Raw genomic sequence first — 17,322 nt, 5'->3', positions numbered from 1 at the left:
TTAGAGGCCATGGGACCGCACACATCCTTGGGCGCAGGGAAGCACAAAACCACGGAAAGGTATGGATGGGCCATGCGGCCAGGCTGTACCTATGGCCGTGCCATATGGCCGGGGCCCGGCGGGGCCGTCCGGCAGTCGGCGGTAGGCCTTCGGCCGGCACCCGGCCGCGGCGGCCCCGGGGAAGAGGTGTGGGAGGCCTCGGCCCTCCCGCCGGGCGGCCCGGCATTGTGCTTCCTCCCGCCCCCAACCCCCGCGGCCCCATCCAAGCAGGGGCAGGAGAAAGCAGCGGGGGCCGCCGGTGCCGCCGCCGCGCCCACAGCGGGGCCGGCCCCGCGGGGCAGCCGCCCGTCCCGCCGGGGGGCGGCGGCGCCCCACCCCTCCCGCCGGCCCGAGCACGCCCCCGCCCTGGGCCTCGTCGGCCGCCGTCCGTCTCCCCAGGTGAACGCGTATCCCTCCGCCGCGGCCGCCCCCACCGCCGGGCTCGCAGCCCCACAGTTCCCGGATGGAAACTGTTATGGCCGCCAACAGCGACTCGCCGGGCTATGGAGAGGGGCGAGGTAACCGCGCGTGCGGCGCCGGGCGGGGAAGGGGGGTCCCCGCGCTCTGCGGGAGGGGGCGGCCCGGCGCGGGCCGCAGCGGCGAGGAGCGGGCAGGAGGTGGGAGCTCCGGCGGGGCTGGAAGCCGCCCCGTGGTAGGGGTGCGCCGTCAAATAGTCCCGCGCCTCCCGCCCCCTCTGGCCGCGGGAAGTTCGCGGGGCGGCCGGGGCTGGCGGCGGGGCGGCCGGGGACGGCGGGCAGCTCCCGGCCGCGGCGGGGAGCGGGCGACGATGCCTCATGGCCGGCTCCGGGGCCGCCCGTGGCGCCGTATCCCTCCGCCGGGCTGCGCGGGGCCAGGCGAGGCGTCGCGGGCAGCGCGGAGCCCCCCGAGGCCGCGTGGGCGCCCCGCGGCGGGCGGCCCGGCGGGGCGGGGGCAGCGCTGTCCCCCGGGGCCGCCCGGGGACCCGGGCAGCTCCCTAGGAGGAGCTGGGGAGGGCGGTCTCCCCACTCGCCCCCGGCTCAATTTCGAGGAGCGCCCCGCGCTGCCGCCGCCGTCGGGTGGAGCCCGCGGCGCGGCCCTGAGGCGGTGGCAGCCCCGGGGGCTCCCCCGACCCCCGCCGGGCCGGCGCCACCGACCGCTTCGAGTTTCGTCCCTGCTCTTCCCTGCCTCCTCGTCCCGGGGACGGCGGTCAGCCCTGGCCCTGCTCCTCGCTGAGCCCCGGCAGCGCCCTGTGGGACCGCTGTTTATTAACGGTGGTGCCGGGAGCCCCGAGCGGGGAAGCGGGAGCGTCCCCGCGGCGTGGCAAGCGTGGGCTGAGACGGTGGCTCTTTGCAGGTACGTTGGCGGTGGCCGTGTGTCACTGGAGCATCGAGCTGCTGCTCTCGTAAATGGCAAGTTTGCGGTGTGGCATGGGTGTATGCGTTTGTTAGCTTTGAGAGTGATCTGGTTGGTGTTTTTTGGTGTTTGTTTTTTTTTTTTTTTTTACGTTTTATTTTTACAAAAGCAGCGTTTTGCTGTGTCAGATTGTATCTGATCGCCAGAAGCTATAGCTCTGTGGGTTCCTGAAGATCTAGTTCTGTAAGTTCCTGCATGTGTCCAGATCTTTGTAGAGATGAAGGCACTATAGATTTGCAGACACATGTGGGATGGGACCAAGCATGGAAAATACTTTAGCATAGGGTTTTTTTTAGTAAAATTTAAATGAGTGTAAACAGTTTTTACAGAAATCTTGAAAATACTGCCTGCCTGGAAATGTGTTTTGAATTTTTTTGTTCTAAATGGAAAAACTGTAAAAGGTACCTAACTGAGGAGTGTCTTACTCCTAACTGTCATTTCTCGCTACATTAAAGTGTGTAGCTGAAACTTTTTTTCTCCATGTGTACTTTTTTTAATACTGACATATTGGAGCACTTTGGGAGGGAAGAAAATTGAGGCTTAGAGTGGTTACTCTATGCTTGTGCTTAGTGGTTTGTTTTTTTCCTGTGGGTGTTTTTTTTTTTTTCCCCATGAGAGTTAACTTTGGCGCATACTTATGTATTTTCAGGGTTTGTATTCATTATGTCTGCTTTATAATCTACTTACTTGGTTCAAATATTGGGAATGTAATATTCCACCTCCCTCCCACCCCGGCTTTTACAAAACTTTCTAGAAAATTATAATTAGGTCTTTGTTATAGAATTTATTACAATTTTTACTTAACAAAAGATAAGTTTCTTTGAGTTCAAGTTAAAATTTGATGGACTGAGGTACCACTTACTGCTTTCTGTCTTGTTTTTAAGTTATCATATGTTTATGCTTACCAGTAATGAATGCCTGAGAAGTAGTGACAAAGCTAAAGTTAAAATAGGCCTTGTTAGGAGGAGTTTGCTAGCAATTTTTAATCCCACTCATTAATTTAGAATTTGTATTGTATTTGATGGTGTTCTTTGGGAGAGAACATGGTACATATTTACAGTTTTTCTGTCTTCAATGTGTTAAAAATGCATGCAATGTAAAATTGTGACTGATTTGTGCTTTTCAGCTTATTCTTTGTTATGCTTGTATTTACACCTTTTAAAATATATTTTCTTTTGTTTCCAGACCTTTTTTCACTATTCCTCCTGACTGTGGCCTTTTCTGAGTCTCGCATATTTACCTCTTCTGTGTGTGTGGAAAAATGTTAAAAAGGCTGTTGAAGAACTGATGTCAAGTCTTTTCTTAATGTGTAAGTCTGACTTCTTCTTTGATACTGTACATTTAAAGATCCCTGGGATTGTTGGTTTTTTTAACTAGTTGGTTGTTTCTAAGTAAATATTTTTATTTATTGTGCTGCAGGTGCTTGTTAATAGTTGCATGCTACCCAATAATAACAAAGCAAAACTGTAATTTTTGGTTAATTAGTTAAAGGAGATTTCAAATCAGGTTTGAATATACCCAGCTGAGGCTCTTTGCCAAATACCAATGTTTTATCCAGTTAGTGAAATGTTGCCCGATTGATGAGCACATTGGCCCCATGTTAAAAGCCTGAGGCTTGTTCTCTGCAGCATACTGCATCCACTTCTGATTTTTATAGTGTTAATTGCACACATATTTCAGGTTTCAGTATTTGACAGTATAACATTTTAATCTGAATGGTAGGCAGCTGCCGTCAGGATGATGTATTGCATCATGCGACTTGTAATCTTCTTGTGTTGCATCTGTGTATTAAAAAAGTTCTTCAGCAAACAAGTCCAAGTCATTTTTAGTTACTTATTCTTTATGTGGGAGTTCAGCTTGCTCCTGTTCCAATAAGGGATTTACCATTGACAAGAGAAAGCATTACAATACAGTACCCTCTTGGTGAAAATGGAGTGTAATGTAGATGAGTTGTTCTCTTCTGAAGGCTCAAAGTAGAGTAATATCCCATGCATTAATCTCCTGTGTGGAAGATGAGAACTGTATTGTTGACTTTAAAAAAAGTAAAACAAACAAACAAAAAAATCCAGTACTTAAAGTGTGTTAGTTTGGAAAGACTCCCAAGGAGGGAGTGTGTGTGCATGTGTCTGTGGTTTGTGTTTTTTTTTGTTGTTGTTGTTTTTTGAATGTCAAATATATAGTTGAAATCTTGCAGGTCTCATAGCTGAAGAACACAATTAATTGAATTTATTTGATATTGGAGTCTGTATAAAATGTCAAAGTCTGTTTTGCTTATTATTTTCAAAAATTGTGCAGAAATGGTAATATCTCTTCCAAAGGAATGCAATAAAGCATATGCTCAACAAAAAAAAAGTGTTTTGCTTTTCTTGCTATGTGATACATGAACATGGCCTTGAGAATTTTTCGGTCTCCATTTTCTTTGTCAGGTATTTACATGTTTAATGCTAGATAATTCCTTCTCGCAGGACTTCGGGAAAATATTTGGAAGACATTAGTGGTGATGCTTGTGATGGCCTGGAGCTCTAGAAGCAGCTCTTGCACTTCATCACAATCAGGGAGAGGATGTGATCATTCTTTCAGTTTGAATGTGAATAAGTAGGATGATCTAATGAGTTCCAAGTCCATTGCTTCAGGGTGGGCAGGGGAATAGCGGAGAGAGAGCTGCTGATCAGATTTCAGCCAACACTTTACTGACTTTTGCTAGTAAAAAAAAAAGTGATGCTATGGCTTTTGCTATGGAAAAAGTTTTTCATAAAAAGTGTTACATACTAGTGAAGAAACAGTTCTTGTTCCTTTTCAGTTTCACTTTTTAAAATCCAAATGATTTTCACTGCTATTCCATTTCTGCTGATTTTATGTTGACATGTGGGAGTGTTGTTCAAGCATAGACTTGAGCTGCTATAAATTGTCAGTGCAACCTGTCTATGGAAACACTGACATTAAGTCTGTAGTGAGACAATGATGCTGACCATACCTATTTGAGCCTCTTAATCCATAGATGACTACTGTTGTAAGTCATGCTCTTGTTCTGAAAAGATTAACCTATACGCAGGAACATATTGTGAGAAACCAAAGTTAACTTGTATCTGTTGACTACTTCAGACTTGTGCGATACTAAAGGTAAGCATGCGAAAAATTAATTGTAGATGAGTGTGGTGGGTTTTTTGGTGTTGATAAAGATAATGTCTCCATTAGTGAAGTAGGTCTTTCTGTCAGTTTTTGATTTTTTTTAATTTTCTTTTCTTTTTAAGCACAATAGTTAGCTACTAAAGGAGTAACAGACTTGAGTAACTAAAATATCAACTCCTGCTGAATTTGACTTGTTTTTAGTACTTCAGCTAGGTTCAGTTAGGGATCCATGTCACAGAGGGAGGTACTGTGATTATATTTGCTTGAAATCCTGAAAAAGTAATAAATGCTAGCTTCATTTTAAATAAGCAGCTCTTGGGATTTCTCATGCTTACAGACTGTCCCGGTGGGAAAAAAAAAAACAAAATTTGATGGCATGGAATTTTAATGTTTTCATCTTTCAGTAGATGTTGTCCTTTAAAGCTTATTTTTCAAGATTTACATTTTTTTTTGTGGGAAAAAGCAACAAACAAACAACCCCCCAAACACAAACAAACAAAAAAGGTTACAGTGTAATGTATCATATTTTTGCCTCATCCTTTTTTCTCTCAAATGCTATTATAAAAATCATCAACTTCCAAGATCGGCATATATTTATTAATGAATTGTAATGAGTGTTCTCACTGCATTAGTTTTAAATGTAATATTTGCTTTGTTTTCTGATTTCAGGAGAATAAAATGGGGAAGTTCTAGAACCTTGAGAATAACTTGGTGCAGCAGTCTTGTTTGCTGCAGGAACTAAGACTAGTCTCAAGAATTCACTTAAAGAAAAGGAAAACCTAAAACCATGCCATCTGAAAAGGAACAGTTTTTTCCTGATAAAAAGCAAATTAATTTGTTAAAACAGAATGCTGCGAAGAATTTTTCTACAGATACTACTTTGGAAAAAGCACTGGTGAATGATCCTTTAAGTATGATGACTCAACCAGCAATTTTAGATGTCAATCTCTCTTATGAACTAAAAAATGTGAAAATTGATTTACCCAAGGTGAACATTCCAAATGAAGTATTATTGAAACATGAAGTTGATAGATTTAGAAAACTCTTTCAGTGTAAACAGCAAACTGCAAGGAAATCCTTAACTCTAGAGAAAATAAACGAAAGCAATCCCAATTGTTCAGAGGGAAGCCACTTGCAAAATAAACCAGAAGTGCAATTTGAAGAAGGGTTGAAAACTACAGCAAAGATACTGAATTTCACTTGTACGAAGTGTAAGGATAACGTTAGATACAGCCCAAATGATCTACAGAAACATTTTCAGCTGTTACACTATGGCGAGTTGCCTTTGTATCCTTGTGAGATGTGTAACTTCTCGGCTAATGACTTTCAGTCATTTAAACAGCATAGACGCACCCATCGTAGCACTTTAGTCAAATGTGAGCTCTGTAATGATGAGCATATGTACACTTTGTTGGAATTGACAAAACACTTCACATCAAAGCATTGTGTAAATGGTCACTTTCAATGTGAAAAATGTGGGTTTTCTACCCAGGATGTGGGCACATTTGTTCAGCACATTCACAGACATAATGAGATTCCATATAAATGTGGAAAATGCCATCACATAAGCTTTACAAAAGAGGAGTTCCAGAAACATCTTCTTGTTCATACCAGTATGTTTCCTTTTGGTTGTCAGTACTGCAGTTACAGCACACCACGGAAAGATTATCTTTTAAAACACATCATAGCTTTGCATAGAGACCACTTATATGCAAAAGAAAAACTGGAAAAGGATAGATGTGAAAAAAGAATAGTGAAGACCCCAGCAGGACTGAAGCTTGTGTTAAGAAGGTATAAAATGGGAGCATCGAAAAAAGCACTCTGGAGACGGAAAAAAATAAGCAGTGGAGGTGACGAAACTGGAGAAAAAAATGCACAAGTGCTAAGAAGTGTGAATAAAATACAAACAAAATCTGAAGAGCTGAACCAGCGTGTGAGAGATGTGGAAGCAAACGAAGAAAAAGATCAAATTACATACACAGAAAAGCATAATTTCACAGGCGGAATGCTCTCTGCTACTACTGCACAATACAATAAAGCAGATGATGGAACAAGTTACGGCCTGGGATTATTGAAAAATGCTGTTCATGGGCCAACAGTATTGATGGTCAAAAACAATAAAATATCTGTTCCAGCAAATTACAGTGCTAAATTTATGGGATTTAAAATGGTGGATGGAAAACAACATATTGTTATAAAATTATTACCTACAAGTAAGCAAAACTTACATTTGTTGGGTCAGAAAGCTGATCCTATTAAAGATGGTTCTACAACTCCTTTGCTACAGACTGCTGATCCCTGTGGCTTGTCTTCAGGTGCTATACCACATGTAACTGATCAGTCAACCTTAAAGAACAATTCTCTTCACCCATTAACCTCCCCTCCATTTTCCTGTTCTGCTCCTCATTCAGGAAAAATGAAAGTGGAAAAACAAAATAACTCCTTATTGTATGGTAGGAGTGTTTCTCAAACTGTAGCACCTTCTAATGTAGCTGTAGGAAAAAGTTCGAATTATTTGCCAATGAAGTTGGGCTCAACTGTACCTCCATACGATGAGGTGACAAAAGTTGGAACTCGAAGTAATATCTCATGGGGAAGCTATAGTCCTCCAAGTCATCCTCAGGTATTACCACCCACTATTACAAATACGCTTCACTATGACCCTATGAAAATGTCCTTCTTTCCTGAACTGAAAATACAAAATGGTGGCCTGACTAATAGTAATGGAACTAATAATCTCTATTATTCAACTTCAGTGGATTCTTCTAATGAAGGGTTGCTGTCTTTTCATAACTATTCCAAAATGGACACTTCAGATAATCCATGTAGCATTTGGATGTCAACAGATGACAGATATAAAGAATTTTTATCTAGCAAAACAGTTTCTTTTCAAAACAGTAGAAGAACTGAACCTGCGTCTTCATACTCAGACTCGATGAAAGGCGTAAAACCAGAGAAGGTTGTATCAGCTCAATCAAATATTAATAAAACTTATGGACACGCAAACACTAAGAGTAAATTCGTGTCTTCTATAAGCCAGTCTAAATGTATTGTTGACAGCGACTGTTTTATGGAGGACCAGCATAATGGTCAGCAGTATTTGGATGCTAACGTACATCAAGGCTTTGAGAACATAGCTGAGAAATTCCAAGAAAATGCCTCTGATTGTGTTAACTCGGTCTTAATGCCTAAAATCACATCTGTTTTCTCATTGCAGAGTGAACAGGCAGCTAATTATTTATCGCCTGAAATAAACCAGTTACTGCAAGATGTGTTAAAAGTGAAAGCAACTACTCAGCAAGAATCCCACAGCAAGTCAAATAACTGTGTAAAACTTCATTCTGACAAGCTGCTTTCTAGTCACGAGATGGGGAATAAAGCCTTTACGCATTTAAAAAGCTCAGCAACCGCCTGTGATTTTCAGAGGCCTCCTACTAATGTAGGCTTTCATTTATATAAGAGGGAGTTGAACACAAGATGTAGCACAAATGAAGGTACACATTGTGGGAGAGAAAGACAGACATCCAGAAGATCATTTGATTCACAAGGAATGGATAAATTATCCAGAACGCCAGGTGTTGGTACGTTGCTAAAAACTCATACAGATGCAATCATAACACAGCAGTTAGTAAAAGATAAAATGCTGTCTACAACCCAAAATCCTAGTAGCTTTTCGCCAGTTCTTCAGGAACAGAAGAAAACCCTTCTAGTTCAGTCCCCTCCATCCGGATTTTTTGTTCCTTTGCACCTTGCTAACCAGCCCGGCCTACAGGTGGTTTCAGGAAAATCTCTTCCGTCGACCAGTTTGTCAGATGGGCATGTTACTAAAGGTGTACCTGCATCCTTTGTTTTAAATAAAGGACCTGGAATGATTTTGACTTTTAGTGGGGCAATTGGAACAGTTGCAAATGTCCCTAGTGATAGTTCTCAGGTTTTAGGGAGAGTTGCATCCAGAGAATATGGTAAAATAACCATACCAGCTTCAAAAGTGGAGGGGAAAAATGACAGTTTCAGAAGTGTAAGAAGTTCCTGTAATAGGAGAGCGTGTAGTATGGCAAATGACTCATTGAATAGCATGCCATTCAAAGGACCTCTAGTAATTACAAACTCATCGGAGTCATCTGTGAAAGGAATTTCTTCTGTGAAGGTGTTATCAGAGCATCAGGATGCTGTCTTTGGTTCCTTGGAGTCAGTAAACCAACAGGAAATAAAACGGAAACAACATGTTTATGCACTTTTGCCTGATGGACAGCAGGCAGTTTTTCTGAAATGTATGACACCAAACAAGCCTGTAGTTCATAAACGTAGTGTTTTTCAGGATAATGCTCATTATCAAAATTGTCAACCAAAGAAAACTGGAGCCATGCAACAAAAGCTTTTGCTGAAAATTAAGACTTCTACTTCAGATACACTGGCTGATACCACTCAGTCAGTAAGCAACTCAGTGCCCTCACTACAGTTGGATAACTTGCAGTCCCTTACTCCTGCACTAGTACAGAAACAAACTAATCTTACTTCTAATGATGCCTTAATCTTACCAGGTAGGTTAATGCCAGCAAATGCCTCTTTGGCAAGCTCTAATCCAGCATGTTGTGTTCCTCCTGTAGAACCTGTTTATTCTACTAAGTCTGCAGGGACACAGTTGCAAAAAGGTTCTATCGAGAGTAAGCAAGTAATAACTGCTAACCGCAGGAATAACTTTGGTAGTCAGAAGTCCACATGGAGCACTCGAAACAGAACTGCAAAAGTAAAACCTCGTTTAAAACAAACTGGGTCTAAAAGTTCAGAAACTGTGGGTGTGCAAAGAAATAAGAATTTCAAACGGAAAAGGAAGGATAATTGCCCAGAACCTCCAAGAAAGAAAGTAATGTTGCACAGAAAGTGTAAGGAAAAGAATCAAGCTGAAGTTATTAGTGAATCAGGTGGCCCTTACAAACCGAGGGCATCAAAAGAAACTGTGAGGACTTTGAAATTACTTCCTTTTAATTCTAAACAGCTTGTAAAATGCCCTCGGAGAAATCAACCAGTTGTTGTGCTTAACCATCCTGATGCAGATGTTCCTGAAGTTGTAAATGTAATGAAAACCATTGCTAAATTTAAGGGACATGTTCTTAAGGTTTCATTGTCAAAAAGAACTATTGAAGCGCTTCTGCAGCCAGCCTTCTGCAATCCTTTGGACGTAACTACTGATGATCTTTCTCAAAAGAGGCACAGGACAATAAAACCTATTAGCCCTGTAAAAGAAAGATTTGTCTTAAAATTGACACTGAAAAAGACTAGCAAAAACAATTATCAGATTGTGAAAACTACCTCTGATAATACCTTGAAAGCTAAGTTTAGCTGCTGGTTTTGCGGTAGAGTATTTGACAATCAGGATAATTGGGTAGGACATGGACAGAGGCATCTGATGGAGGCTACTCGAGATTGGAATTCATTAATGTAATGATGACCAGTGAAGAAAATAAAACTTAAATATCATACATTACAGTTTTTTTAAAAGAGAATCAATTGAATTAGGATACACAAGTGGTTTTGTATTTCAGTATTGTAACTGAAGTTCAAAAATGATGCAAAGTGCTTATATTTTAAAAGGAAGAGCAGATTCTCCATTGCCATCAAGCTTTGAGATAGATCAAGGAGCTTTGTGGTTTAGATAACTTGTAACTAACTGCAAATACAATTCCATAAAAATATATATTATTTTTTTGTTACTACTATCATGTCCTATATTTTTATTCTATAGAATGACTCTTCAGGGCTTTTGTTCTGTACATATTTAAAAAAAACCTAAACATGTAAATATTTTTATACTTTTCAGTTATTTGGTATAATTCTTGCACAGAAATTATCCCCCCCCAATTTTTCAGTTCTGTGCATGCACTACTAAAACCAATTTTTAAAATTTTTTCAACTACACACAGCTGTTATCCTGGGATTTTTGTTATTTTCACTTGTTGGCTCTTGATTTTGTTTTTCAGGGATTGAACACTATTGTTAGCAAGTGCCTAAAAGATGTGAAGCAGTTTACATTATGTCAACTGTGTAACCATAGGTCTATACAGGGCCATTTCCCCAATAGTTTCATTTAAATAAAGCCATATGTGAATGCTTTAAGCTATATTGCTATGCACATGACACTTGTACTATTTCTGTGCAGTTTGTCTACTTTCTTAGTGAAGTATTTTTCATATAAATTAATAAAACATGTTACGATTGTGTTAATACGGTGAGCCTGAGAATGGAATCAGTTGAAAATATACAGTATATATATTCATAATGTATATGGTGTTTAAGAATGGTGAACATTCCTAATCTGTATTGACTCTGTCACTATTAAATTTGCTATAACTTGTGTTTACAGAATATGACTGTGAGCATTTATAGAAAATGTTTCTATTTTGTTTTATGCTATGTCTGCCACAAACCCTATAGGAAGGCCAGGATATGGTGAAGTGCAAAGCACCATTTCGTGCCTGTAACTGCATTATAGTTTTATTCCAGGTGGATGTAATTTGTCCCCATAAATCGTATTTTCTACTATTGCTTATTCAGATGAACTGCCTTCTAGGGTACCAGGGGTTTGGTAAAACCAAGGCTAAGTTATTCCTCCCTCATTTTACTGGCCAGTAGGGTAATATTCCTAGGAGCCTGCTTGCTTCTTATGTACACTTTTAGGGATAACAATCAAGGGAGGATATGCTCCACATTTTTAATGTTTACGTGAGGGTATGAAAACAGAAGATGTTCTGTTATCCATAGTGACTGTGAGTATACAAATGAAGGTCCTTACTATCCACAGTAATTATTATGTTTAGAGGCTCTGTCCTCCAGATTCTAAATGAACCCAGAGGCTAGATCCAATCTTCAGTGGGAGTGTCCTTACCGTGTGGCACCTTTTGCCCAAGTACTGGAAGATGACATCTTAGTTGTGTAAGTCAGCTTCCCAAAGTACTGATGGAAAAACTGTTGAATACTGGACTTGGAGAGGACTGGGACATTGAAATCTCTGAGGTTTTAGATTGTATGCAAGTCCAGGGGTAGTTCTCTGTGACTGTTTCCATAAGGTGAAAGTGAAGATTGACTTGCTACCAATGAAACAATTAGAAGTGTTTTATGGATGTCACAGGGATGTCACTGGTAACAGAATTCGACTTATGTTTTAAAAAGTGTTATAATGAAAATGATTTTTAAAAAATTACTTCAGTAGCTAGATATGTTTTTTTTTCTTGATGTGTCTGTTGGCAGGAAGATGCACACCAGCCTCGTAGCTAGTGAGTTATGTACGGGAGTCAGCTAAAGTACCTGAGACAGTCAAGGCAGCATAGTATGGGTGAATTAATATACAGTTGGTGTGTGTTCTGTATCAAAATCGGATCATTTTGTGCTGCACAATGGGCTTGAGTTCTGACATGAATTTGGCTAGGAACTTTGAAGACGACTAGTGTAGTGGTGAGGAAGTGCATTAGAAAGAAACAGCATTAGGAAAGGACAAAAATGTGTGGAGCTTTTTTGACTGGAAGGATCTATTGGCTGCCTCAGCTTGCTCTCCTATAAACCCTGAAACTGAACCCCTGATTTCTGGATATTGCTATTGCCTTCTTTGGCAGAAATATCTGTGAAGTTTGTTGCTAAAACATATTTGGTGCAACTTTACTGAGGGTGACCAATTTTTGTTAACAGTTACTTAGCATTGAGGTGGAAATTCTGCTGTAGAGTTAGGGGTTTTCTCTATGTTGATGAATCATGAGAGTGACAACTGTCATTGGAATTTTTTTTTCCTCCAGCTTGTTTTCCTATGAATTGGGTAACAATAAACGATACTGTGAAAAAGAACATTGTAAAGCTAGGAAATGTTGGAATAAGGTTGCTTTATACAATCTTTATTCATTGTCATGTGTCACTGTCCATGGACATCCATCTCATTTAGTGCAGAGAACTCTTGCTCCCTCTTGAGCAGTGATTTAATATCTTGTTTCCCCACCCTCAATTATGTCTTTGTATAATTTAGCGCACATTGCTCAAGTACAGTTCTGAATGTATAATTCTTTTTTTTTTCTTATGAGCTTTTCCATAACGCTTTCTTTGAGGTCCTAAGAGTTTGGCACTTCTGCAGATCAGATTTCAAGGAATCTCAAGTGAGACTTCAACAAAATTAAGATCATAATTGATGATCATCAGGAGAAAGTTTGGCTTAGGCAGTCTGACCAGCATCACCGTGGATAGTGCAGTAGAAGGTGGAGGGACACTATACAGTTCTTCAATGAAATGTTCAACTGCTTTACCAATATGAGGCTACCTTTTTACTGTCTGACTCCTGCAATGTTTGTTTGCGCATTTCTCAGCACCTTCAGTAAATGGGAAAGGTATCTTAAAAATATCTTACAAACAGCAGTGTTACATTACATGGCTACGATTTATCCCTGAAGTATCGTGTGAACCAAGTGAAATACATAAATCCACATGGAAAAATAGTCAATGATCATATATTTAATGCTTGTATTGTAATGGATATATCTGATGCGACAAATTAAGGTTGCACAGGTAACCTGATTTGAAGAGTGTCTTGATTTTGAGTGTTTGACTTTGCAGCCATAACATTTTAAGATAGCTTGTGACATTGCACATATATGGTTATAGTGTTTTGGGACGTACAGAAATAGGTGCAAGTGCAGGGTCAACAAGTGTTTTTCCTCTGAGAAAATGTTTTGTAAATATATACTTGGCCTAAGCCTTGTTTGTGCAGCGTGCACATGTTTGTGTGAAGTGGCCTTAAGGAGGCCTAAAATCTATCCCATTGTGTATTCTTTGCAAGATGTGTATTAATCAGTAAGTCATGGTTTCTCTTCCTCAGTAATTCCAATGTCCTAACAAAAAACTTGTGTTCAATATTTGTTCCAGGGCTGTTGTCATGCGAGACGTGTTTTTTTACAACACTTCCTAAGAATTTCTGCCTGCTGCTGCTGGTTTAGATTGAAGGAAGAATGTAGTTTTGTAACTTGCATGTCTGAACACTTGGATTTTTGAGAATGCAAGTTCTTACTCCTTTCATGGAACAACATTGTCAGGAATGATTTGCAGTACTCATTGTACTCTTCTTTCTGTATCAGGTAGGCAGACAACACTTCCACTCCTTTGTACATTAGTAAATATGATACTTTGCCCTGAGTTCTCAGACAAAAAATTTACTTCATTTTAAAGCCAATTTTTTAGTTCTAGTTTTAGGTCTTCCTTTGTTTTTTTCCCCTAGCTATTCAGTTAATGGCAATTATATGGAAGAGAAATTAGCTAACAATTTCAAAGAAATGTCGGGGGAGAGGTGTGTTGCTATGTCTGTCAGAGGTCAGACATACCTTGACATACCTGCTACCTGGTGGAAACACCTGAAGCATTAACTAGTGGCAGCTGCTGGCACTACAACAGTTGTAAGAAAGTTTCAGGTATAGGATTGCACTGAGTTAGCATTTCCTAGATTCTGTATTGGCTGTGGAATCAATAGTGTCATGATTTTTAACATAGCATGCTCCATCCTGAGTGCTAATTTATTTTATATCCTTGCAAAATGCAAGCTTCTGTTTTCCTTCGCTCATACCTTTCTCTTCTCCAGCTAAAATTGTGTTTCATAATATGTCTACACTCCAGTCTGCCCAAGCTGTAAAAGATCTAGCATAGGTATGGAAAGCAGAGTAACTAGTCTGCTTCCTGTATAAAACTGCAAGTATAGTAAAAGAGGTGATCACATGCTGGTGGTTTTGTTTGTGGTTTTTTTTTGTTTTGTTTTGTTTTTCCATGGAGCGTTATTGTGTGCCTAGGGTGTTCTCATCTCAGGATGAATGGATTATTTTGTGGAAGGTGGTGGTGCTTATCAAATCCCTGCCTCTCTTTGTTGTCAAAACTGTAAGGTACCCCTGTAGTGATGTAGAACATGGCTAAAAAGAAGAGAAGAGTTTGGGGATGAAAGTAGTTGAATGTTTATCTATCTATCTAGAGCATATTTGTTATTTGTAGATCAGCCACAAAATTACGTGTAATGCTGAGCACTTAGAGCTGAGGGGCAGGAGCAGCAGTGCTTCGAGTATGGAAAGGGCTCAGTATTGCTAATTACCTTAAAAAACTGATACTTAGTCTTTCACGTGGAAGCCTAGCTACATTTGAGTTTCACTTTTTCATGCATTTTTCTTCCTCAGTTCTAGAATGATGGTGATGATACTAAACAATTAACTCAGAAAGAAATGTTTGAAGAACCTAGATGCTTTTGTGAGGAGCAACATATAAAGGTTAACAAGAAACAGACAGTTGTGTTAAAAGCAAAGTTTAAATACTGTGCAGTACGTGAGTGAATAAGGCAAGGACCCTATATGAACGCAAAGAAAGCGAAATATTGAATGGCTGCTTTTTCATGGAGTATTTTCCATTGTGAGTATTGCTTGAAATAGTAACCTTCTACAGTGATGTTTCATGTAACTAAATAACATCGGAGTACACGTATAGACGGAGTAAATTAAGGTTGCAGAGACTAATAACTTTGTTAATTTTGAGGCCTTGACTTGGCAATCTTAATGTTCTGAACATTACACTAGTACTAAGCATAGTATTAGTATAATACTGATTAATACCAACTGAACAATATACTAAACATAGCATTTATGTAGTACTGTGAACAGAGGCAGGCTTGTGAAAAGTCTGTATACGTTCTTACTTGCCAGTGTCTCATTTGCCTCACATCTGGGGTAAGTATTATCTGTGTTGCAGAGGGAAGAAACCGAGGCATAGCAAGGTAGGTGCTGAACATCATCATATTAGTAGGCAGTTCTGCCTAGAAGACAGGTGCATTACTTGCAGAAGTCATTGATCAAAACCACAAGGAAGTAATTACACAATACAGCTACAACATAGCTCTAAGTGACTTGCTGACACTGCATGTCTTGGCTCAATCTTGCCTTAAATGCCTTGAAGGTAATCCTAGAGAACACTGCCTAATCTGGAACAAAAAGAACAAAGCAGATGTGTATAGAGTGTCAGTTTTGGAAAATACCTTTAAGATGGATGAATTTTCAGGTCCAGTGAAATCGAACACTTCTAGAACTAATTAACAACAGTTCCTAAAAGTTTTTCATTGGTGCAATTTATACATTCATTAATTTAGTTTCCACCACTTTAACCTTTGTGGAAATTACTTTGTTTGCAATAATACAGTAAGTAAACCACTGTGATAGAACAGGCTTAAAAAAAGAAAGGGTGGGTTTTTTGTGTGTCTGTAAACAGTAATTCTGCAAGAATTGAGTCGGTAGTTGGTTTAGCAGTGAAGCAGTGTGCTTGGGTCACCAACAGTAGCCAACAGGCAAAAGATTTGAGAGCTATTAAGCCAAATACTTAAGCTAAAGCTGTAAAAAGTTGTCATTTTCGTAACAACAGAACTTGCAAAGGAGCACATACAAATATATACATTAAAACATCAAGGATAGTGATTGATGCTTTCTTGCTGGAAGAATGCTAAGAAATGTGATTCAGCAATGCTTCTGTACACTACTGACTTTACAATACTTTTAATTTTATTTGCACATTTGAAAATACAAACAAAAATATTAATGAAACAGAGTAAAGCTGAGGAAAGGGACAACACATGTCCCTTAATCTAAAACATTCAGACAGCTTTATTGCCACTAATCACATGAAAGACAGTCCTATTTTCAGCTTGTACACAGCAGTACATTAGGTCGAGTTGCTCTGACTTCTGGGGCTGTGCACTTTACAAAGAAATTGCTGTAAGCAGTGATCTGTGGTAAACGTAACAAATGGAAAGAGTGGATCACTGTGAGTATTCTCATTTTTAAAGTGAAAATGTCCTACAGGAAATCTATCTTTAAATAGCAGTCAAAGGACCAGGCTGTGGTATGCAGTTGTTCTTCATGTTGCTTTGAATATCCATGTTGTCACAGAGGGAAATCACAGATGCAAGTATATCTACTTTGGCTTCTTGGGTTAAATACGGGTGCTTTTCTGATAAAAGTGACGTGGCGTTGAACTTGATGAACTGCATCTCTTTACTACTCAGTAGGTGCTCTTAAAGGGTATTTTCCATCATTTTGAATTTTCTTCTTTTCATACCTGATCCACATGTTTTGGGATGTTGAAAGAAATTATTTAAAAAGTCTTCATTTCAGCAGTTCAGTTTGTTTAAGAAACTCTTACAATGTATTTCAGTTTTGTTGAGTCTTTTGTGTTGTTTTGACTGTCAATTAGAACCAGGGAGGTACGCTGATGATTCTCTACTATTTCAGCAACACTGTCAAAGCGCTGGATAGAAAAAAAAAAAAAACAAAAATTAATTAGTGCTAGCTTCCTCTTATGCTCTAATATTGACAGTAGTCACTGCGTCGTCTTTTTCTCTTTGCTTCTGCCACCACTGAAGAGAGTGGAGCTATGATGTTACCAAATGAGATGCTCTGCCTTTTAGTAAGAGCACTGATCCTGCTCTTAGTCCTGATTCTAGTCATAAACAGATTAGATTTGGTCAATGGAAGATACTATGACCACTAGCTCTCTCATCTCATGCTCCTTTCCATTTGTGATTGCCACGTGCACAGACTGAACAGAGGTCATTACATGGCATATTAAACTGACACCGCTTTCAGTTTACCTTAATATATACCAGGCTGCAGACTATGGCAGTTTGGAAGCTGCTTCATCTATGGTTCAACCACCTCAGTTAGAGGGACGGTGATCTCCAGGAGTAATATGGTACAGACAGCCATCAATGAGAAC

At 40.1% G+C, this 17,322-nt stretch overlaps 2 protein-coding genes across 4 annotated transcripts in view; one reads left to right on the top strand and one right to left on the bottom strand.

Moving 5' to 3' along the window:
* Positions 1–439: 439 nt before the first annotated feature.
* On the top strand, positions 440–10,166 carry ZNF518A (zinc finger protein 518A). 3 transcript variants are annotated; one of them, XM_082310163.1, is made up of 4 exons: positions 440–557; positions 2,617–2,740; positions 5,230–7,183; positions 7,778–10,166. In XM_082310163.1, the coding sequence occupies exons 3-4, from the start codon at positions 5,348–5,350 to the stop codon at positions 10,001–10,003; spliced, it is 4,062 nt and encodes a 1,353-aa protein (XP_082166289.1). In that variant the 5' UTR covers positions 440–557; positions 2,617–2,740; positions 5,230–5,347; the 3' UTR covers positions 10,004–10,166. The 3 variants fall into 3 exon arrangements, with proteins under 3 accessions (XP_082166289.1, XP_082166287.1, XP_082166288.1); XM_082310161.1 differs by having other exon boundaries at positions 5,230–10,166; XM_082310162.1 differs by lacking the exon at positions 440–557 and adding an exon at positions 1,534–1,614 and having other exon boundaries at positions 5,230–10,166.
* Positions 10,167–16,469: 6,303 nt separating this feature from the next.
* Positions 16,470–17,322, bottom strand: part of BLNK (B cell linker) — a 104,337-nt gene continuing 103,484 nt past the window's right edge. The window contains exon 25 of the mRNA XM_082309182.1: positions 16,470–16,854. Coding sequence (XP_082165308.1) covers positions 16,735–16,854 — 120 coding nt within the window. The 3' untranslated portion in view covers positions 16,470–16,734. The remainder of the gene's footprint in view (positions 16,855–17,322) is intronic.

This window comes from Platalea leucorodia (genome assembly GCF_965183815.1).
Source record: "Platalea leucorodia genome assembly, chromosome: 4".
Lineage (NCBI taxonomy): Eukaryota > Metazoa > Chordata > Aves > Pelecaniformes > Threskiornithidae > Platalea > Platalea leucorodia.
This window is presented reverse-complemented; position numbering and strand designations above follow the sequence as displayed.

Bases quoted from the DNA above. Each gene is read 5' to 3' on its own strand.
- ZNF518A (XM_082310161.1), top strand. From the start codon at position 5,348: ATGCCATCTGAAAAGGAACAGTTTTTTCCTGATAAAAAGCAAATTAAT.